Raw genomic sequence first — 24,640 nt, 5'->3', positions numbered from 1 at the left:
ACATTTCTGGTATCATCTTACTAACTTAGCGGTTCAGGTATTGTTATGTGACATTTCTGGTATCATCTCACTAACTTAGCAATGTCGGAAGTACTAAGTGTTTTCCCGTCTTACTAGGCCTCAAACTAACATTAGGGGGCGTCACGGCCGAACCGTATGACCTACACATCTGACCTTTGGCATGCATAAACTAGATCAGCTCTGGATCAAGTCTGCCAAGTTTTATGAATGTGACCCTTACGAAAGGCCTACAGTGACCTCTTGAATTTGCTATTGTCGGCAATGTTAAGTGAATGGAGACACCACACCTCTCATTAGACAGGCCATAACTTCAGGTAGCAGTGACCTAGGAAAATGATTAAAAGTGCTCCTGATACTAGACAGTCTGCACCTAAATGTAATCTATACATGTCCATTAAAATTATGCCTCCTTAATTTGAAACCAACGCACATTTTATCATTAGTGGCTGCACTTTTTTCACTAGGCCTCAAACTAACATGTGGGGGCGTCACGGCTGAGCCGTACGAGCTAGGGGTCTGAAATTCGGCCTGCACAAACTAGTTATACGTATGAATAAGTGTGCCAAGCCTCATGAACGCAGCACTTACCAAAGAGCTATAGTGGGCCGTAGAATTTGCTAAGTTGGGCAATGCAAGTCAATGGGGACATATGAGAGAGTAGGCCGCAAACGAACATGAGGGGCAGTAACGGCCCAGCCGTACGAGCTGCAGGTCTGAAACTCGGTGGAGACATACTAGACGGATGCCTGATGAAGCACGTGCAGCATCATCAGTGCAGACCTGACCAAAAAATTTCTACAATGTTTTTAATATTACAAAACCAACTTTGTTAGTGATATTTCCGGAAACGTGCGTTTTCTGGTTTGACTAACTTAGCAACGGCGGAATTGTGACGTGTGTTTTCTGGTATCATATTACTAACTTAGCACTTCAGGTATTGTGACGTGCCTTTTCTGGTATCATCTTACTAACTTAGCACTGTAGGAATTGCGATGTGACTTTTCTGGTATCATATTACTAACTTAGCAGATTAGGAATTGTTATGTTACTTTTCTGGTATCATCTTACTAACGTAGCAGTTCAGGTATTGCTATGTGACATGTCTGGTATCATCTTACTAACTTAGCGATTCCGGAACCATGATGTGTGGTTTTTGGTATCATCTTACTAACTTAGCACTTTAGTGATTGTTATGTGACTTTCCTGGTATCATCTCACTAACTTAGCAATGTCGGAAGTACTAAGTGTTTTCCCGTCTTACTAGGCCTCAAACTAACATTAGGGGGCGTCACGGCCGAACCGTATGACCTACACATCTGACCTTTGGCATGCATAAAGTAGATCAGCTCTGGATCAAGTCTGCCAAGTTTTATGAATGTGACCCTTACGAAAGGCCTATAGTGACCTCTTGAATTTGCTATTATTGGCAATGTTAAGTGAATGGAGACACCACTCCTCTCATTAGACAGGCCATAACTTCAGGTAGCAGTGACCTAGGAAAATGATTAAAAGTGCTCCTGATACTAGACAGTCTGCTCCTAAATGTAATCTATACATGTCCATTAAAATTGTGCCTCCTTAATTTGAAACCAACGCATATTTTATCATTAGTGGCTGCACTTTTTTGACTAGGCCTCAAACTAACATGTGGTGGCGTCATGGCTGAGCCGTACGAGCTAGGTGTCTGAAATTCGGCCTTCACAAACTAGTTATACGTATGAATAAGTGTGCCTATCCTCATGAACGCAGCACTTACCAAAGAGCTATAGTGGGCCGTAGAATTTGCTAAGTTGGGCAATGCAAGTCAATGGGGACATATGAGCGAGTAGGCCGCAAACGAACATGAGGGGCCGTAACGGCCCAGCCGTACGAGCTGCAGGTCTGAAACTCGGTGGAGACATACTAGACGGATGTCTGATGAAGCACGTGCAGCATCATTAGTGCAGACCTGACCAAAAAATTTCTACAATGTTTTTAATATTACAAAACCAACTTTGTTAGTGATATTTCTGGAAACATGCGTTTTCCGGTTTGACTAACTTAGCAACTTCGAAATTGTGACGTGTGTTTTCTGGTATCGTCTTACTAAGTTAGCAATTCAGGTATTGTTATGTGACTTTTCTGCTATCATCTTACTAACTTAGCGACTCCGTAACTGCGATGTGTGGTTTCTGGTATCATCGTACTAACGTAGCACTAAGTTACAAACCCGGAATTGCGACATGTGTTTTCTGGTATCATCTTACTAACGTAGCAGATTAGGGATTGTTATGTGACTTTTCTGGTATCATCTTACTAACTTAGCAAGTCCGGAATTGACGTTTTCTGGTGTCATTTCACTAACTTAGCAACTTCGGAATTGCGACGTGTCCTTTTCACTAACTTAACTTCAGAATTGCGATGTACCTTTTATGGGTTCATTTGATTATTACAAACCGGTAAGACACTATGAATTGTCTAGTGACCAATATGCAAAACAAAGAAGTCAGACACTGATTTAACTTAACAACCTTTTATTACACTTAACAGCATCTTCATTAAATCTAATTTGGATGGACTGGAGCAGTCGGCGCCAATGCATCCTTATGCCTGAAATTTAAACAGACAGCAGACAAACATCAATCACCAGCGACAGCAACCATAACATAAAGTAATAGTAGTTGCAGTAGCACATTCAGTTTTTCAATGTCTTAACTTACTTTTCTATCTTCTTCATATAATAAGAGATATCGCGCAGGTTTAGCTTCACCTCTTTCATTGCAGCTAGCAGATGAGGATAGCCTTTCGTATAATGACGGAGCTGAAAAGTAAACATTAAATCAGTTTAACCTTTTTAATTTTGAACAACCAATGAAATTACATGAAAGTGTTCTTACAATGTCCTCAGGAATTGGGCGAGTCCACATGTCAAGGCAAATTTCGGTCAGGATGTAATTTAGTTTTTCAACTGCTGCCTTTAATGAATCAGAAGAAACATATCTTTCATAACACCATACACATTGATATATATATATATGCATGTTTGTGCGTGTGTTTGTGTACAATGCCTCACCAGCTTGCATTTTCATAATCTCACAGATATTCTCAAGGTATTGTGATGGTACAATAAAAAACTTTAATATATGTTTTTAGTTTTACCTGTGTATCTATCAGTGACAAATTATGATTACTTACTTCACGCTCTTCATTTTTGCAGTTCTGCGCAGACGCATTTTCTTTTCCTTGTTTGTAAATTTTACTGGTTGCCCTTGCCATGATGATGATTATCCTGGAAAAGATTAAAGTTAGGCTTTCCTATCTCATCCATTGCAATATATGACACTACAGAAGACAAGCCACCATAAAGTCTCTTAGCATTCCCGGAATTGCATTATCTAGCTTTCTAGCTTTTAGCTTCATAGCACTGTCAGAATTTCGTTATAGCATTTCCAGAATTGCGTAATCTAGCGTGAAGCTTTATAGCATTTCTGAATTACGTCAAGAACCTTCTAGAAGTTTCTAAGCATTTCCAGGATTCCGTCATCTAGCTTCAAGCTTCATAGCACTGCCGGAGTTTCGTTATAGCATCTCCAGAATTGCGTTATCTAGCGTGAAGTTTCATAGCATTTTTTAATTACAGCAAGAACCTTCTAGAAGTTTCCAAGCATTGGAAAAACATCAATAGACTTGATTGCAAGTCAAATGCAATCACATTAATATGCCGCTTCACGTTTCTGATCTTCATTAGCCTACCAAATGTTTCTCAGTCACCGTATTAGACGGGCACAGCATCTCGCTTACATTTAAACATTTTAGTCTAAGCATTTCACTCACAAATAAACAGTGAGATTGATTAAAACTGCTAAATTCTACTAATTTTTTTTTACATTACTTACCAAATAATGCTTTGAACAATAAAGCTTGCAGCCAGCTTTTTGATGTTGTTGTGAGGTGAAAAAGTACCAAGACTTTTATACTGAACCACCCACTCACGTGACAGATTTTCGCCCAATGAATACCTAAAGTCTATAAATTGATTTACATATTACGAATAAATCATTAACAAAACCATAATTTAATATTGTGACCATCAACTGACCGTGCACTTCCACAATTACACTTAAATTTTTTTTTGTAATATTTCCTGAAATGTTAGTAATGCCCTGTCAGACCTTTGTGGTGATAAAGTTCAAAAATAGTGCAAAATTCACAAAGTGTGAAAATTAGTGACTGACACATTTTGGAATTGCGAAGTGTCTTTCTGGTATCATCTTACCAACTTAGCAACTTTGGAACTGCGACGTACCTCTTATGGGTTCATTAGACTAACGTAGCAATTTTGGAATTGTGATGTGTGGTTTCTGGTATCATCTTACTAACATAGCAGATTATGAATTGTTATGTGACTTTTCTGGTATCATCCTACTAACTTAGCACTTCAGGTATTGTGACGTCACTTTTCTGGTATCATCTTACTAACTTAGCACTGTAGGAATTGCGATGTGACTTTTCTGGTATCATCTTACTAACTTAGCACCTTAGGAATTGCGATGTGACTTTTCTGGTATCATCTTACTAACCTGGCAATTCTTGAATTGCGACGTGTCTTCTCTGGTGTCATCTTACTAACTTAGCAACTTCAGAACTGTGACGTGTAATTTTTTCCATGTATAATTAATTAAAATAAATGTAACAAATTACTTTAAAAATAGTTATAATTTTTTTTGTTAAAGGGGACATTTAAACATGCATAAAATATTTCATTTTATAAACTGAGAGCATTCATTGGGGTGAATCTGTGTCAATCAGCACAGTGGGTGGGGCAGTATAAAAGGCTTTGCTCACTCTCAGGCTGCTCAGAACTCTTCAGACTTGCAGCGTGTTACTTTGTGGAACAGCGGATCATCAGGGGAATACAAATCATTTTCCGGAATTGCATTTCTGATCATTTTTGGTAAGTAGTTATTCGGTTTGCTGTGTAGTTTGTGGATATGATGATTTATCTTGAAAAACATGAATATGTTTAATTGTTTAGAAAAAAAATTAAATAGTCTTCCCAACTGCCATAAGATTGTACACTTAATTTATAACTTCAGTCTTTTGACTTTTCTTGCGAATGCACTTTATGTATAGAACTTTATATAATTTCTCTAGTTGAGCTGAACAACTTCTGTACTTATTTTATGTTTATCTTATTTTAATTTCGGAATTGCGAAGTACCTCATGGGTTCATTAGACTAACTTAGTAGTTTTGGAATTGTGATATGTGGTTTCTGGTATCATCTTACTAACATAGCAGATTAGGAATTGTTATGTGACTTTTCTGGTATCATCCTACTAACTTAGCACTTCAGGTATTGTGACGTCACTTTTCTGGTATCATCTTACTAACTTAGCACTTTAGGAATTGCGATGTGACTTTACTGGTATCATCTTACTAACCTGGCAATTCTGGAATTGCGACGTGTCTTCTCTGTTGTCATCTTACTAACTTAGCAACTTCAGAACTGTGACGTGTAATTTTTTCCATGTATAATTAATTAAAATAAATGTAACAAATTACTTTAAAAATAATTATAATTTTTTTTGTTAAAGGGGACATTTAAACATGCATAAAATATTTCATTTTATAAACTGAAAGCATTCATTGGGGCGAATCTGTGTCAATCAGCACAGTGGGTGGGGCAGTATAAAAGGCTTTGCTCACTCTCAGGCTGCTCAGAACTCTTCAGACTTGCAGCGTGTTACTTTGTGGAACAGCGGATCATCAGGGGAATACAAATCATTTTCCGGAATTGCATTTCTGATCATTTTTGGTAAGTAGTTATTCGGTTTGCTGTGTAGTTTGTGGATATGATTTATCTTGAAAAACATGAATATGTTTAATTGTTTAGAAAAAAAATTAAATACAGTCTTCCCAACTGCCATAAGATTGTACACTTAATTTATAACTTCAGTCTTTTGACTTTTCTTGCGAATGCACTTTATGTATAGAACTTTATATAATTTCTCTAGTTGAGCTGAACAACTTCTGTACTTATTTTATGTTTATCTTATTTTAATTTCGGAATTGCGAAGTACCTCATGGGTTCATTAGACTAACTTAGTAGTTTTGGAATTGTGATGTGTGGTTTCTGGTATCATCTTACTAACATAGCAGATTAGGAATTGTTATGTGACTTTTCTGGTATCATCCTACTAACTTAGCACTTCAGGTATTGTGACGTCACTTTTCTGGTATCATCTTACTAACTTAGCACTTTAGGAATTGCGATGTGACTTTTCTGGTATCATCTTACTAACCTGGCAATTCTGGAATTGCGACGTGTCTTCTCTGGTGTCATCTTACTAACTTAGCAACTTCAGAACTGTGACGTGTAATTTTTTCCATGTATAATTAATTAAAATAAATGTAACAAATTACTTTAAAAATAATTATAATTTTTTTGTTAAAGGGGACATTTAAACATGCATAAAATATTTCATTTTATAAACTGAGAGCATTCATTGGGGCGAATCTGTGTCAATCAGCACAGTGGGTGGGGCAGTATAAAAGGCTTTGCTCACTCTCAGGCTGCTCAGAACTCTTCAGACTTGCAGCGTGTTACTTTGTGGAACAGCGGATCATCAGGGGAATACAAATCATTTTCCGGAATTGCATTTCTGATCATTTTTGGTAAGTAGTTATTCGGTTTGCTGTGTAGTTTGTGGATATGATGATTCATCTTGAAAAACATGAATATGTTTAATTGTTTAGAAAAAAAATTAGTCTTCCCTACTGCCATAAGATTGTACACTTAATTTATAACTTCAGTCTTTTGACTTTTCTTGCGAATGCACTTTATGTATAGTTATATAATTTCTCTAGTTGAGCTGAACAACTTCTGTACTTATTTTATGTTTATCTTATTTTAATTTCGGAATTGCGAAGTGTCTTTCTGGTATCATCTTACCAACTTAGCAACTTTGCAATTGCGACATACCTCTTATGGGTTCATTAGACTAACTTAGCAGTTTTGGAATTGTGATGTGTGGTTTCTGGTATCATCTTACTAACATAGCAGATCAGGAATTGTTATGTGACTTTTCTGGTATCATCCTACTATCTTAGCACTTCAGGTATTGTGACGTCACTTTTCTGGTATCATCTTACTAACTTAGCACTTTAGGAATTGCGATGTGACTTTTCTGGTATCATCTTACTAACCTGGCAATTCTGGAATTGCGACGTGTCTTCTCTGGTGTCATCTTACTAACTTAGCAACTTCAGAACTGTGACGTGTAATTTTTTCCATGTATAATTGAGCTGAACAACTTCTGTACTTATTTTATGTTTATCTTATTTTAATTTTATAATTGTGAAGTGTCTTTTCCGGTGTCATCTTACTAACTTAGCAATACAGGAATTGCAATGTGTGTTTCCTGGTGTCATCTTACTGACATAGCAAATCAGGAATTATGTTGTGTGTTTTCTAGTATCATTATACAAACTTAGCAATTTTAGAATTGCGATGTATGTTTTCCGGTGTCATCTTACTAACTTAGCAATTCTGGAATCGCGATGTGTATTTTCTGTTGTATCATACTAACTTAACAACCTTGGAACTGTGATGTGTGTTGTCTGTTGTCATTACACTAACATAGCGATACCGGAATTGTGACGTATGTCTTCCGGTGTCATCTTACTAACCTAGCAACTTTGGAAGTGTTACGTGTGCTTTCCGGTTTTATTACACTAACCTGGCAACTTTGGAACTGTGATGTGTGTTGTCTGGTTTCATTACACTAACCTAGCGATTCCGGTATTGTGATGTATGTCTTCCGGTGTCATCTTACTAACTTGGCAACTTTGGAAGTGTGACATGTGTTTTCTGGTTTTATTACACTTACTTAGCAACTTCGGAACTGTGATGTGTGTGTTGTCTGGTTTCATTACACTAACCTAGCGATTATGGAATTGTGACGTATGTCATCTGTTATCATCTTACTAACTTAGCAACTTTGGAAGTGTGACGTGTGTTTTATGGTTTAATGACATCTATTTATATATTTTACTTTATGATAAGGTAAGTATCTATCTGTCTATCTATATATCTAATTTCATTTTTATTTTTTCAAAGGAAACATGGGTCGTAAAAAGGTGCCTTGCCCATTGTGTCACGTATCCTATATGAATGTGACAGTACATTTAAGAGATGTACATAACATTGCAAGCAGCAAGGAGCGAAAGCTCCTCGTTTCTTGTAAGACGGGCCGGTTTGCTGGTCCACTAGACTGCCCAATCACTGATTGCCCTGCAAAACAATTAATTCGGCTAGACAAGCACCTGCAACTAAATCATGATTTAAGTGATGAAGAGATTAAGACCACGGTTCACCAAGCAAAATGTGCAGCTGCCAAAAAGGCAGTTTTAAAGCACAGAGAAGAAATAAAGGAGAAAGATAATGAGATGGAAATAATGAAGCGCCGAATCGAGGAGCTTGAGTGCCGCCTTGAGCAATTTGAGGGGCCGAATCGGGACAAATCAGGCGATAGCCAAGTAATGCATAAGATCTTCTTCTTTGGTAAGTATAATAATCATTATGACATTTCTTATATCATGCAGTCAATTTAACCTGTAGTTGATGTCATTGCTGGCGATGCCTAATATCTTTCTTGTTTATTTCAGTTCATAACTATCTGAAATCTTACAGAAACGTGAATAAAAATGCTAACTAAATCCATAACCTGTATTCTTTTCAAAATGTTAATTGTTGTAAATATTAGTTATTAAAATTAGGTTAAACTGGTAAAAAAGTAAATCATGTCACCTTTGTTTTACCTGCATTGGGGGCGTGTAGTACCGCTGTCACCGGAAGATCGCTATTCACATTCTAAATAGCCTCATTACAGATGGTTAATTTTGTTCCTTTCTTAGATAAAATTCTTCCAGATTATAAGGAGAGCTTATTCCGTGTTGGTGACAACAGGAGAAGAGCTCAAAACATGAAGCAGGAGCTAGGTTATGTCAATGGCTTCATCAAGTTCATGTGGGGCTCTTCAATGGAAACAGCACCTGGTCACCTGAAATTTCTTAATGACCCCAGTAAATTAAATAACTGGGTGAAGGATTTGTCACAAAAATTTAAGGTCACGACCTGCAGAAACTATCTGCTTTCAGTTTGCAAGTTTTTGCAATTTCTCATCGATAGACGGCCAACAGCTGTCCGCCTTGGCCAGAGAATTTTACAGGGTCTGCTACGGCATTTAAAAATGCAAAGAAGTGCCATAGCTAAAGAAATTGTAGTGCACAGGCAATGTGTTAAAGATTCTAAAAGAAAGAGGATGCCTACCAGAGACGACCTATGTGACCTCATCACGGAGCTACGGAGCAGAATTCCAGATGCTCTTGGTAAGCGGGCAGCCTGTGACCCCTGCAAATTTCTTAAATATGTAAATCTCAATTGCATAATTCCTGGTATTGTGGGGCTGCGTTTGCTTAATTAGCTGCCCGTTGCTATGTCACGATGTCACATATTTGTTAAATGCAAAGGACACATGTTGTGCATTGTGTGCTGTGATGTGTTAACAATGACCACTAATCACTAATTTATAAAAAAAATTATAGAAATTATTGTTCGTATAATGCAAAAGAATGCTTGCTAATGTCTTGTAAGTACCTTGCTCTGTTTTGGTCACAGATGCACTCTCTGAAGACCCGAGTAACATTAATATAAGGAACAAGACCATAGGGGCGTTGGCAACATATATATTTGTCTGCACCGGGCACCGTGTGAGTGTTTTGGTCAACCTCACAACGGTTGAATTTCAGGAGTGCCAGGTGATCGATGATCAGTATGTCATCAATGTGAGTACCTAAAAATTAATTGACATTGTGCTCATTTTTCGATCATGACATGACATAAAGTGACTTGGGACAGCTAAGTTGTAAAAGGTAGTATATAAACAGAAATTAAGTGTAATTAAATTATTCAACTGTGTAACCCATGGATACCCAACTCCAGTCCTGGGGGGCCGGAGCCCTATGTAGCTTAGTTCTTTCCCTGTTCCACCACAAATGATTCAGCTCAAGAGCTGTGTGGTAATTAGCACAAGGAGTTGAATCAGGTGTGTTAAATGAGGGGAAACCCAAAAATGTGCAGGGCTCCGGCCCTCCAGGACTGGAGTTGGGGACCCCTGGTGTAACATGTAAGTGATGTTTGTTTTGACTACATTTACCTGCTGTTTTCCACCATGCTTAGTAACACATTGTCCCATTCTCAAAGGTCTCCAGCCACAAGACATCGGCCTCATTTGGGAGGGCAAAAATTGCCCTCACTAGCAGGGAGCATTTTTGGATACAGCAGTTTAATGAAATGAGACCAAAACTGCCAGGATACTGTTACAATCCTGTCACCTTATTTTTTTCATCGTCTGGAGAGCCTCTGAACAAGCTCTGTGAGCTTGTTCAGAAAGCATGTCTTGATTGTGGGATGCCCCGGGGATTCGGCGTTACGGACATCCGGTCCGCCGTTTCGACTTGTGTAAGTCTTCATTTCAAGCGATGTTAATGTGCCATTTCTGATTTGCGAGGTATGTTTTCCTGTGTTGTCTAACTAACTTAGGGATTTCTGATTGGTGACGTGTCTTTTCCGGTTTTGTCTTACTAACTTAGCAGCTTCGGGAGTGCAACGTGTCTTTTCTGGTTTCAGTAGACTAACATAGCAAAGTCGGAGCTGTGATGTCTCATTTCTGGTTTCATTAGACTAACTTAGCAGATTAGGAACTGTGACGTGTGTTTTCTGGTTTCGTCTTACTAACTTAGCAAAGTCGGAACTGAGACATGTCATTTCTGGTTTCATTAGACTAACTTAGCAGATTAGGAACTGTGACGTGTCTTTTCTGGTTTCATTTGACTAACTTAGCAAAGTCGGAACTGTGATGTGTCTTTTCTGGTTTCATTAGACTAACTTAGCAGATTAGGAACTGTGACGTGTCTTTTCTGGTTTCATTAGACTAACTTAGCAAAGTTGGAACTGCTAAGTAATTTCTGATTGGCGACGTGTCTTTTCCGGTTTTGCCTTACTGACTTAGCAATTTCTGATTGGCGACGTGTCTTTTCCGGTTTTGCCTTACTGACTTAGCAATTTCTGATTGTCGCTGTGTCTTTTCCGGTTTTGCCTTACTGACTTAGCAATTTCTGATTGTCGCTGTGTCTTTTCCGGTTTTGCCTTACTGACTTAGCAATTTCTGATTGTCGCTGTGTCTTTTCTGGTGTTGTCTAACTAACTTAGCAATTTCTGATTGGCAACGTGTCTTTTCCGGTTTTGTCTCACTGACGTAGCAATTACGGATTTGCAACATGTCTTTTCTGGTTTTGTCTTAACTGTACTGGCCGTAGTCATCAGTTTATCTATCTTGTTTACAGGTACAGAGAAGCCTGCCCGAAGAGCAGCGCCGACTGGTGGCCCAAATCATGTGCCACAGTGTCGAAACGGCGGACCGGTTTTACGTCGCCGAACCTGAACTGGCTGATCTTCACCGTGGTCGAGCTCTTCTTAATGATGCCCTGGGCATTGGTAAAAAGAAGGCTACCATGCAGCCAATGAAAAGTAATAAACGGTATTCGAGACGGCTGATTGACTCTGATGAAGATGACTGTCAGGAGGCAGTTGATTTGTCAGAGCCAGTTCCCAGTCAGCTTTCAATGGAAGTTGTTGCCAGTGAACATGAGAAAGAAGCAGGTAAATGTCAGTTATAGATAATTGTAGAAATAGTAATTATGATGTTAACAATGTATGTCTTTTCAACAGATATTATCTACATGCCTCTTGAAGTTGGAGAAGAAGTGGTCGAGGTCGGACAACAAGAGGGAGAAGTGGAGAGAGATATGGATGAAGTGCAGGAAGATATGGAGCAATGGGAGGCAGATATGGATGAAGGGGAAGAAGATGTGCAGGAAGTGGAGAAAGATATGGATGAAGGGGAAGAAGATGTGCAGGAAGTGGAGAAAGATATGGAGGAAGGGGAAGAATATATGCAGCAATGGCAGAGCGATATGGAGGAAGCAGAGGAAGATCAGGAGGAAGTGGAGAAAGATGAGGAGGAGGAACATAACATTGATTTTAAGTTTGTTATTGATAGTGACAAGGAAGAGGAAGTTAACCATGAGGTAAGTCTAAACAATATCTTGTACCAGTAAGGGAAAAAGCATAATGATCTCTGTTGACTGCAATATACTTGCCTATGTAAAATTTGTAATCTGTTAACTTTATTGTGACAGCTTCCCAGTCCGCTACCGAAATATGTGGAAGACATAGAGGGAAGGGTGAGGCTCGAGATATTTTTTTAAATAGGTGTGATATACAGAAAACATTTATGTTGTTATGAAAGACATGCTGTCTGTGTTGTTATTTCAGAAATTAAGATGCAGACGAAGACTTGTTTATCCAGAATCCCTAAAGGCAATGGTGAGGCAGAAGTTTACTAGCTACTGGAACCAAAAAATTACAACACAAATGGTAAGTACACTTTGATTATTGATATTTATAAACAGTACATAAGAACATAACAAATTTACAAACGAGCGTGGGCCATTCGGCCTGTCAAAGGTTGTTTGGAGATAACTAATAGCTCACAGTTGTTTAAATCTTATCTAGCTCTGGTTTAAAGGAACCAATGGTTTTAGCTTAGTAATCAAACTTATTGCTGTTTTTTCAGATAAACACAACTTTAATGAATAATGAAGACTTGCTGCTATCGTGCAAAGTGTTACGAATGACCATTGACAACTTGAGGGGCTTAATCAAGCTACTACAACGGTAATTGACCAACATTTAATATTTAAAAGCAATTCTTATAATAACTATTATGTTGTGGTTTTGGTTGTTATTGTTTTTGTTTTTCAGACAAGACTCAGTGACCATAATCGACAATGAACGTCCAGGTGTCAGTAAAGCTCTTATTTTTTAAGTTGCAGTGGCTGTTATAATTTAAGAAACTTTTTTATTTGTTTTAAAGTCCAGTTGTCATGATTTTGATTTAAAAATACATTTGCATCATTTAAATAAAGCCATTTGTTATTAGATTTGCAAAAAATATTTCTGTTTAAAATTAAGGTGGCATTGTTTTGATTTGAAAATTCATTTCTGTATTTGAAAATAGATTTCAATTTAAATAAAGCCTTTTGTTATTAGATTTGCAAAACATATTTATGTTTAAAATTAAGGTGGCATTGTTTTGATTTGAAAATTCATTTCTGTATTTGAAAATAGATTTCAATTTAAATAAAGCCTTTTGTTATTAGATTTGCAAAACATATTTATGTTTAAAATTAAGGTGGCATTGTTTTGATTTGAAAATTCATTTCTGTTTAAATAAAACCTTTTGTTATTAAAATTGCAATACTTACATTTCTGTTTAAAGTTAAGGTGCCATTGTTTTGATTTTAATTACATGACATTGTTTTAATAAAGGCTCTTGTTCTGTAATTTGTGGTCAAGTTGTCATTTGTAATAGCTTAGGAAAACTAGTGTAAACTTACCAACCGTACCGATATATGCTAAGTGAAATTATGACAGATTTGTTCATTAGTCCAACCATACCCAGATTTGCTAAGTCAACTTTGTAATTGTGACGTGTCTTTTCTAGTTTCATTAGACTAACTTAGCAGATTAGGAACTGTGACATGTGTTTTTTGGTTTCAATAGACTAACTTAGCGAATTAGGAACTGTGACATGTCTTTTCTATTATCATCTTACTAACTTAGCAATTCAGGTATTGCTATGTGACTTTTCTGGTACCATCTTACTAACTTAACAGATTAGGAATTATGTGACTTTTCTGGTATCATCTTACTAACTTAGCGATTCCGGAACTGTGATGTGTGGTTTCTGGTATCATCTTACTAACTTAGCGATTCTGGTATTGCTATGTGACTTTTCTGGTACCATCTTACTAACTTAGCGATTCCGGAATTGTGATGTGTGGTTTCTGGTATCATCTTACTAACTTAGCGATTCTGGTATTGCTATGTGACTTTTCTGGTATCATCTTACTAACTTAGTAATTGAGGTATTGTTATGTGACTTTTCTGGTATCATGTTACTACCTTAGCAATTGAGGTATTGCTATGTGACTTTTCTGGTATCATATTACTAATTTAGTAATTGAGGTATTGTTATGTGACTTTTCTGGTATCATCTCACTAACTTAGCAATTCAGGTATTGCTATGTGACTTTTCTGGTATCATATTACTAATTTAGCAATTGAGGTGTTGCTATGTTACTTTTCTGGTACCATCTTACTAACTTAGCACTTTAGGCATTGTTATGTGACTTTTCTGGTATCATCTCACTAACGTAGCAGTTCAGGTATTGTTATGGGACATTTCCGGTATCATCTTACTAACTTAGCAGTTCAGGTATTGCTATGTGACGTTTCTGGTATCATCTTACTAACGTAGCAATTCCGGAATCATGATGTGTGGTTTCTGGTATCTTACTAACTTAGCACTTTAGGAATTGTTATGTGACTTTTCTGGTATCATCTTACTAACTTAGCAATTCAGGTATTGCCATGTGTGGTTTCTGGTATCATCTCACTAACTTAGCAGTTCAGGTATTGCTATGTGACTTTCCTGGTATCATCTTACTAACTTAGCAATTCAGGTAGCGCTATGTGACTTTTCTGGTATCATCTTACTAACTTAGCGATTCCGGAATCATGATGTGTGGTTTCTGGTATCATCTTACTAACTTAGCACTTTAGGAATTGTGATGTGACGTTTCTGGTATCATATTACTAACTTAGCAATTACGGCATTGTGATGTGTGTTTTCTGGTATCATCCTACTAATTTAGCACTTCAGGTATTGTGACGTGACTTTTCTGGTATCATCTTACTAACATAGCAATTCAGGTATTGTTATGTGACTTTTCTGGTATCATCTTACTAGCTTAGCGATTCCAGAATTGTGATGTGTGGTTTCTGGTATCATCTTACTAACTTAGCAGCTTAGGTATTGTTATGTGACTTTTCTGTTATCATTTTACTAACTTAGCAGTTCAGGTATTGCTATGTGACGTTTCTGGTATCATCTTACTAACTTAGCGGATTAGGAACTGTTACGTGTGTTTTCTGGTTTCATTATAGTAAGTTAGCAATTACGGAACTGTGACGTGTCTTTAAACGTTTCATTATAGTAAGTTAGCAATTATGGAAGTGTGATGTGTCTTTTCTGGTTTCATTATAGTAAGTTAGCAACTTTGTAATTGCAATGTGTCTTTTCTGGTTTCATTAGACTAATTTAGCAGCTCCGGAACTGTGACGTGTCTTTTCTGGTTTCATTCGACTAACTTAACAATTTAGCAACTGCGACGTGTCTTTTCCGGTGTCATCTAACTAACTTAGCAAATTTGAAATTGTGACATTTGTTTCCTGGTTTCATTACATTAATTTAGCAATTTTCAAATTGCGACGTGTTTTCTGGTTTCATTAATAATATCACTTATGTAATTGAGAACCTTTAACATGACCAGTAAGACTATCAGTTGTCTAGTAATCATTTTGGAAAATCAATGTCAGACACTGATGAAACTATAGTTGTATTTATCACAACAAAAACAAAAGATAAGACTACCATTTGTCTAACGTCCAACATGGATAATGATGTCAGACACTGATGTAACTAAACAACTCTTTATCTACAACATTGTGATTATTTCTGGCTTGGAGGGACTCGAGCAGTCGCCACCAATTCCTCCTCAGTCCTGAAATTTAGACAGACAGCAGACACATCAATCACCAGTGATAGCAACTATAACAGTAAAGCAATAGTATTGGCAGTAGCACATTAGCTTTTTCAACATTTTGATGCAGCTTACTTCAGCAAATTCTTCAAAACATAGCTGACATCGAGCAGACTGGCCTTCAACTGTTTCATCGTCCCTAGCAGGAGAGGGTCGTCTTTCACAAATGGGCTGTTCTGAAAGGTAAGTATTTAATCAGTGTAATGTTTTTAATTTTAAACAACTACTGAAATTAAATTAAAGTGTTCTTACAGTGTCCTCATCGATTGTATGATTCCAGTCTTCAATATCAGCCAGGATAGATTTCAAACTTTCAGATTCTGTCTTTAATCAATGAAGACAAACATATGTTTAATAACAGCATATGCATTGATTTATATATATATATAGACAAGAACTTTAATCATGTATGTTTTTAGTTTTACCTCTGCATGTATCAATCACAATAAATTGTTGTTACTTACTTCAGCCTCTTCATCTTTACGTTTCGGAGTTGACTCACATTCTTCATCTACTGGTTTGTCAGTTTTACTGGTCCTCTTTGCCATGCTGATGATTATCCTGGAAAAGATTAAAGTTAGTCTTTTATATCTCATCAATTGCAATATATGGCACTACAGAATACAAGCCACCACAAAGTCTCTTAGACTGACTCTGATTGACACACAACCCTTTCCGTAATTACGTTATAGCATTTCCGTAATTGCATCATCTAGCATGAAGCTTCATAGCATTGCCAGAATTCCGTTATAACATTTCCGGAATTGCATCATCTAGCGTCAAGCTTCATAGCATTGCCGTAATTTCATTGTAGCATTTCTGAAATTGCATTATCTAGCTTCAAGCTTCATAGCATTGCTGCAATTACGTTATAGCATTTCCGAAATTACATTATTTAGCATGAAGCTTCATAGAATTTCCGAATTACGTCAAGAACCTTCTAGAAGTTTCTAAGCATTGCAAAAACATCAATAGACTTGATTATAAGTCAAATGCAATAATATGCATAAGTACCTGCACATTTTTAATCTTCATTAGCCTATCAAACAATTTTCAGTCTATTTGACGGGTGCAGCGGGTTACTAACATTTAAAAATTATAGTCTAACGGTTTCACTATGAGAAACAGTGAGATGGCTTAAAAGTTATTGTAGAAGACTAAATGCTACTAAAGAAAGGTTTTACATTACTTACCAAATAATGCTTCTAAAAGTTATGCTTGCCAGATGCACGTCTAAACAGCTTTCCAGTGTGTTTGTGAGCTCGTAAAAAAATACCGAGACTTTTATACTGAACCACAGACTCACGTGACCAAAGTCTATGAATATATTTGCGTATCATGAATAAATCATTGACGGATATGTTTCATTACATTAACTTTCCGGCCTTAGCAATTCCGTAATTGCGATGTGTGGTTTCTGTTATCATCTTACTAACGTAGCAATTCTGGTACTGTTATGTGACTTTTCTGGTATCATCTTACTACCTTAGCAATTCAGGTGTTGCTATGTTACTTTTCTGGTACCATCTTACTAACTTAGCACTTTAGGGATTGTTATGTGACTTTTCTGGTATCATCTTACTAACATAGCAGATTAGAAATTGTTATGTGCCTTTTCTGGTATCATCTCACTAACATAGCAATTCAGGTATTGCTATGTTGCTTTTCTGGTACTATCTTACTAACGTAGCAGATTAGGAATTGTTATGTGACTTTTCTGGTATCATTTTACTAACGTGGCAATTCTGGTACTGTTATGAGACTTTTCTGGTATCATCTTACTAACTTAGCAATTCTGGTACTGTTATGTGACTTTTCTGGTATCATCTTACTAACTTAGCAATTCAGATATTGCTATGTGACTTTTCTGGTAGCAGATTAGGAATTGTTATGTGGCTTCTCTGGTATCATCTTACTAACTTAGCAATGCCGTGATTGCACTGTGTGTTTTCTGGCTTCATTAGACTAACTTAGCAATTCCGGTTTTGTGTTATTAACTTAGCAATTCAGGACCTGCGACGTGTCTTTACTGGTTTTGTCTCATTAACTTAGCAATTCAACATTTGGTTTCATTACAGTAACTTAGCAACTTCATAACTATGTCATGTGTTTTCTGTTATCTTAAACATAGCAATTTCTGATTTGTGACATGTTATTAAGCTGTAGGTGCACATTCAGAATTACGAACTGCAAATGCAATTTTTAATTTAACATGACTGATCATTAATGATGCAGTTCAAAATTGTTAATGTGAGGTGTATAATCTAAGATTACAAACCAGTAAGACATTACCACTTGCCTAGTGACCAGTATGAAAAATAAAGTCAGACACTGATGAAACTCAACAACCTTTTATTAAATTTAACATCTTGATTAAATCCGATGTCGAGGGACTTTGGCAGTTGGTGCATCCTCAGGCCTAAAATTTAAACAGACAGCAGAAAAACATCAATTACCAATGACAGCAACTATAACAGTGAAGTAATAGTAGTGACAGTAGCACAATAGCTATTTCAATGTTTTGATGCAGCTTACTTTAGCATCTTCTTCAGAATATCGCTGACTTCAAGCAGGCTGGCCTTCAACAGTTTCATCGCCTCTAGCATGAGAGGATCACCTTTCACAAATGGGCAGATCTGAAAGGTACGTCATTAATCAGTTTCACGTTTTTAATTTTGAGCAACTAATGAAATGAAATTAAATTGCTCTTACAATGTCCTTATCGATATCTCGATTCCAGTCTTCAATATCAGCCAGGATGGACTTCAGATGCAACATTACAGTTGCTGCCTTCAATGAATCAGGATAAACATATGTTTAAAAACAGCATATATATATATGCAATTACATATTTATGTGTGCAATGCCTCACCAGCTTGCCTTTTCATAATCTCGCATATATTCTCAAGGTATTGTGATGGTATGACAAGAACTTTAATAATGTATGCCTTTAGTTTTACCGATATATTTATCTATGACAAAAAATTACTGTTACTTACGTCAGCTTCATCAATTATTTTGCTGTAAGATGACTCAGTTTTTTGATTCTCTGGGTCGTTTGACTTGTCCATCATTCTTGCCATTATGAAGATGATTATCCTGGAAAAGATTAAAGCTAGTCTTTTATATCTCATCAATTGCAATATATGGCACTACAGAATACAAGCCACCACAAAGTCTCTTAGACTGACTCTGATTGACACAACCCTTTCCGTAATTGCATTCTCTAGCGTGAAGCGTCATAGCATTGCCGTAATTACGTTATAGCATTTCCGTAATTGCATCATCTAGCATGAAGCTTCATAGCATTGCCAGAATTCCGTTATAACATTTCCAGAATTGCATCATCTAGCGTCAAGCTTCATAGCATTGCCGTAATTTCATTGTAGCATTTCTGAAATTGCATTATCTAGCTTCAAGCTTCATAGCATTGCTGCAATTACGTTATAGCATTTCCGAAATTACATTATCTAGCATGAAGCTTCGTAGAATTTCCGAATTACGTCAAGAACCTTCTAGAAGTTTCTAAGCATTGGAAAAACATCAATAGACTTGATTATAAGTCAAATGCAATAATATGCATAAGTACCTGCACGTTTTGAATCTTCATTAGCCTATCAAACAATTTTCAGTCTATTTGACGGGTGCAGCGGGTTACTAACATTTAAAAATTATAGTCTAACGGTTTCACTATGAGAAACAGTGAGATGGCTTAAAACTTATTGTAGAAGACTAAATGCTACTAAAGAAAGGTTTTACATTACTTACCAAATAATGCTTCTAAAAGTTATGCTTGCCAGATGCACGTCTAAACAGCTTTCCAATGTGTTTGTGAGCTCGGAAAAATTACCGAGACTTTTATACTGAACCACCGACTCACGTGACCAAAGTCTATGAATATATTTGCATATCATGAATAAATCATTGACAGATATGTTTCATTACACTAGCTTTCTGGTCTTAGCAATTCCGGCATTGCGATGTGTGGTTTCTGGTATCATCTTACTGACTTAGCACTGCAGTAATTGTTATGTGACTTCTGGTATCATCTTACTAACTTAGCAGTTCAGGTATTGTTATGTGACATTTCTGGTATCATCTTACTAACATAGCAGTTCAGGTATTGTTATGTGACTTTTCTGGTATCATCTTACTAACTTAGCGATTCCGGGATTGCGATGTGTGGTTTCTGGTATCATCCTACTAACTTAGCACTTCAGGTATTGTGTCGTGACTTTTCTGGTATCATCTTACTAACATAGCATTTCAGGTATTGCTATGTGACTTTTCTGGTACCATCTTACTAACGTAGCAGTTCAGGTATTGTTATGTGACTTTTCTGGTATCATCTCACTAACATAGCAGTTCAGGTATTGTTATGTCACATTTCTGGTATCATCTTACTAACTTAGCACTGTAGGAATTGTTATGTGACTTTTCTGGTATCATCTCACTAACTTAGCAATTCAGGTATTGCTATGTGACTTTTCTGGTACCATCTTACTAATCTAGCAATTCCGGTACTGTGACGTGACTTTTCTGGTATCATCTTACTAACTTAGCACTTTAGGGATTGCGATGTGGCTTTTCTGGTACCATATTACTAACTTAGCAATAACGGCATTGTGATGTGTGTTTTCTGTTATCATCCTACTAACCTAGCACTTCAGGTATTGTGACGTGACTTTTCTGGTATCATCCTACTAACCTAGCACTTCCGGTACTGTGACGTGACTTTTCTGATATCATATTACTAACCTAGCAGATTAGGAATTGTTATGTGACTTTTCTGATATCATCTTACTAACTTAGCGATTTCTGGAATCATCTTACTAACGTAGCAATTCAGGTATTGCTATGTGACGTTTCTGGTATCATATTACTAACCTAGCAGTTTAGGAATTGCGATGTGTCTTTTCTGTTATCATCTTACTAACTTAGCACTTTAGGAATTGCGATGTGTCTTTTCTGGTATCATATTACTAACCTAGCAATTACGGCATTGTGACGTGACGTTTCTGGTATCATCTTACTAACTTAGCAATCCAGGTATTGTTATGTGGCTTTTCTGGTATCATCTTACTAATTTAGCAGATTAGGAATTGTTATGTGACTTTTCTGTTATTATCTTACTAACTTAGCAATACAGGTATTGTTATGTGGCTTTTCTGGTATCATCTTACTAATTTAGCAGATTAGGAATTGTTATGTGACTTTTCTGTTATCATCTTACTAACTTAGCAATTCAGGTATTGTGACGTGACTTTTCTGGTATCATCTTACTAACTTAGCAATTCAGGTATTGTTATGTGACTTTTCTGGTATCATCTTACTAGCTTAGCAATTCCGGAATTGTGATGTGTGTTTTCTGGTATCATCTTACTAACGTAGCAGTTTAGGTATTGTTATGTGACTTTTCTGGTACCATCTTACTAACGTAGCAGATTCGGAATTGTTATGTGACTTTTGTGGTATCATCTAACAAACTTAGTGATTTTGGAACCGTGATGTGTGGTTTCTGGTATCATCTTACTACCTTAGCAATTCAGGTATTGCTAATAACACTGATGTAATTATGAAACATTAACATGACCAATAAGACATTATCAGTAAGCATTATGGAAAATCAAAAAGTCAGACAATGATGAAACCTAAGTAACTTTTATTAATCACAACTGAAAATAAAACATGTTGATGTGTAGGGACTCAAGCAGTTCGCCCGGATGCATCGTCATGCCTGAAATTTAGACAGACAGACAGCAAACATCAATCACCAGTGACAGCAACCATAACATTAAGTAATAGTAGTGGCAGTAGCACATTAACTTTTTCAATGTCTCGATGCAGCTTACTTTGGAAATGTCTTCAAAATATCGCCGATATCGAGCAGATTGATTTTCAACTGTGTCAGCGCCGCTAGCAGGGGAGGATCTTCTTTCACAAATGGGCAGATCTAAAAGGTAAGTATTTAATCAGTTTCATGTTTTTAATTTTTGAACAACTAATGAAATTAAATGAAAGTATTCTTACAAAGCTCTCATCGATTGCACGGATCCAGGCTTCAGTATCAGCCAGGATGGAGTTCAAGGATTCAAACGCTGCCTTCTTTAAATCAGGACAAACATCTTTATCACTAAGATGATAATAAACATATGCATTGATATAAATATATATTTATTTTGGTTTCTGTGCAATACCTCAACCAACTTGCCTTTTCATAATCTCAGAGATATTCTCAAGGTAATGTGATGTTATGACAAGATATATAATGATATATGTTTTTAGTTTTATCTATGTAATTGTCCATGACAATAAACTGTTGTTACTTACTTTAGCATCTTCATTTATGGGGTTCTGAGCTGACGCACTTTCTTCATTTCCTGGTTTGTCAGTCTTATTGGTTGTCTTTTCCATGATGACAATGATTATCCTGGAAAAGATTAAAGTTAGTCTTTTATATCTCATCAATTGCAATATATGGCACTACAGAATACAAGCCACCGCAAAGTCTCTTAGACTGACTCTGATTGACACACAACCCTTTCCGTAATTGCATTCTCTAGCGTGAAGCGTCATAGCATTGCCGTAATTACGTTATAGCATTTCCGTAATTGCATCATCTAGCATGAAGCTTCATAGCATTGCCAGAATTACGTTATAACGTTTCCGGAATTGCATCATCTAGCGTCAAGCTTCATAGCATTGCTGCAATTACGTTATAGCATTTCCGAAATTACATTATCTAGCATGAAGCTTCATAGAATTTCTGAATTACGTCAAGAACCTTCTAGAAGTTTCTAAGCATTGGAAAAACATCAATAGACTTGATTATAAGTCAAATGCAATAATATGCATAAGTACCTGCACGTTTTGAATCTTCATTAGCCTATCAAACAAATTTCAGTCTATTTGACGGGTGCAGCGGGTTACTAACATTTAAAAATTATAGTCTAACGGTTTCACTATGAGAAACAGTGAGATGGCTTAAAACTTATTGTAGAAGACTAAATGCTACTAAAGAAAGGTTTTACATTACTTACCAAATAATGCTTCTAAAAGTTATGCTTGCCAGATGCACGTCTAAACAGCTTTCCAATGTGTTTGTGAGCTCGGAAAAATTACCGAGACTTTTATACTGAACCACCGACTCACGTGACCAAAGTCTATGAATATATTTGCATATCATGAATAAATCATTGACAGATATGTTTCATTACACTAGCTTTCTGGCCTTAGCAATTCCGGCATTGCGATGTGTGGTTTCTGGTATCATCTTACTAACGTAGCAGATTAGGAATTGTTATGTGACTTTTCTGGTACCATCTTACTAACTTAGCAGATTAGGAATTGTTATGTGACTTTTCTGGTATCATGTCACTAACTTAGCAGTTCAGGTATTGTTATGTGACATTTCTGGTATCATCTCACTAACGTAGCGGTTCAGGTATTGTTATGTGACATTTCTGGTATCATCTGACTAACTTAGCAATCCCGGAACTGCGAAGTGACATATCTGGTATCATCTTACTAATCTAGCGATTCCGGTACTGTGACGTGATGTTTCTGGTATCATCTCACTAACTTAGCAATGTCGGAAGTACTAAGTGTTTTCCCGTCTTACTAGGCCTCAAACTAACATTAGGGGGCGTCACGGCCGAACCGTGTGACCTACACATCTGACCTTTGGCAAGCATTAACTAGATCAGCTCTGGATCAAGTCTGCCAAGTTTTATGAATGTGACCCTTACGAAAGGCCTACAGTGACCTCTTGAATTTGCTATTGTCGGCAATGTTAAGTGAATGGAGACACCACACCTCTCATTAGACAGGCCATAACTTCAGGTAGCAGTGACCTAGGAAAATGATTAAAAGTGCTCCTGATACTAGACAGTCTGCACCTAAATGTAATCTATACATGTCCATTAAAATTATGCCTCCTTAATTTGAAACCAACGCATATTTTATCATTAGTGGCTGCACTTTTTTCACTAGGCCTCAAACTAACATGTGGGGGCGTCACGGCTGAGCCGTACGAGCTAGAGGTCTGAAATTCGGCCTGCACAAACTAGGTATACGTATGAATAAGTGTGCCAAGCCTCATGAACGCAGCACTTACCAAAGAGCTATAGTGGGCTGTAGAATTTGCTAAGTTGGGCAATGCAAGTCAATGGGGACATATGAGAGAGTAGGCCGCAAACGAACATGAGGGGCAGTAACGGCCCAGCCGTACGAGCTGCAGGTCTGAAACTCGGTGGAGACATACTAGACGGATGCCTGATGAAGCACGTGCAGCATCATCAGTGCAGACCTGACCAAAAAATTTCTACAATGTTTTTAATATTACAAAACCAACTTTGTTAGTGATATTTCCGGAAACGTGCGTTTTCTGGTTTGACTAACTTAGCAACGGCGGAATTGTGACGTGTGTTTTCTGGTATCATATTACTAACTTAGCACTTCAGGTATTGTGACGTGCCTTTTCTGGTATCATCTTACTAACTTAGCACTGTAGGAATTGCGATGTGACTTTTCTGGTATGATATTACTAACTTAGCAATTACGGCATTGTGATGTGTCTTTTCTGGTATCATCATATTAACCTAGCACTTCAGGTGTTGTTATGTGACTTTTCTGGTATCATCTCAATAACGTAGCAGTTCAGGTATTGTTATGTGACTTTTCTGGTATCATCTCACTAACTTAGCAGTTCAGGTATTGTTATGTGACATTTCTGGTATCATCTCACTAACTTAGCGGTTCAGGTATTGTTATGTGACTTTTCTGGTATCTCACTAACTTAGCAGTTCAGGTATTGTTACAGATCCAGCCGCTTAAAATTTCCCCACTTTC

At 37.0% G+C, this 24,640-nt stretch overlaps 1 protein-coding gene and 1 long non-coding RNA gene across 3 annotated transcripts; one reads left to right on the top strand and one right to left on the bottom strand.

Annotated features, from left to right (window-relative positions):
- Nucleotides 1-6,299: 6,299 nt before the first annotated feature.
- Nucleotides 6,300-13,201, top strand: LOC111842577 (uncharacterized). 2 transcript variants are annotated; one of them, XM_072707847.1, is made up of 11 exons: nucleotides 6,300-6,676; nucleotides 8,121-8,564; nucleotides 8,918-9,391; nucleotides 9,681-9,847; nucleotides 10,266-10,523; nucleotides 11,408-11,723; nucleotides 11,793-12,151; nucleotides 12,263-12,307; nucleotides 12,399-12,500; nucleotides 12,700-12,800; nucleotides 12,888-13,201. In XM_072707847.1, exons 2-11 carry the CDS (start codon nucleotides 8,126-8,128, stop codon nucleotides 12,949-12,951), a joined length of 2,325 nt encoding a protein of 774 aa, XP_072563948.1. In that variant the 5' UTR covers nucleotides 6,300-6,676; nucleotides 8,121-8,125; the 3' UTR covers nucleotides 12,952-13,201. The 2 variants fall into 2 exon arrangements, with proteins under 2 accessions (XP_072563948.1, XP_072563949.1); XM_072707848.1 differs by having other exon boundaries at nucleotides 6,300-8,564; nucleotides 10,266-10,499; nucleotides 11,483-11,723.
- An 8,621-nt stretch (nucleotides 13,202-21,822) lies between these two features.
- LOC140583910 (uncharacterized) lies at nucleotides 21,823-22,884 on the bottom strand. Its single transcript, XR_011985981.1, has 3 exons — nucleotides 22,831-22,884; nucleotides 22,121-22,220; nucleotides 21,823-21,895 (listed from the first exon to the last, which is right to left on the bottom strand). It is a non-coding gene; the product is annotated as an uncharacterized lncRNA (long non-coding RNA).
- Between the last annotated feature and the right edge of the window lie 1,756 nt (nucleotides 22,885-24,640).

Source organism: Paramormyrops kingsleyae, unplaced genomic scaffold (genome assembly GCF_048594095.1).
Source record: "Paramormyrops kingsleyae isolate MSU_618 unplaced genomic scaffold, PKINGS_0.4 ups26, whole genome shotgun sequence".
Classification (NCBI taxonomy): domain Eukaryota; kingdom Metazoa; phylum Chordata; class Actinopteri; order Osteoglossiformes; family Mormyridae; genus Paramormyrops; species Paramormyrops kingsleyae.
This window is presented reverse-complemented; position numbering and strand designations above follow the sequence as displayed.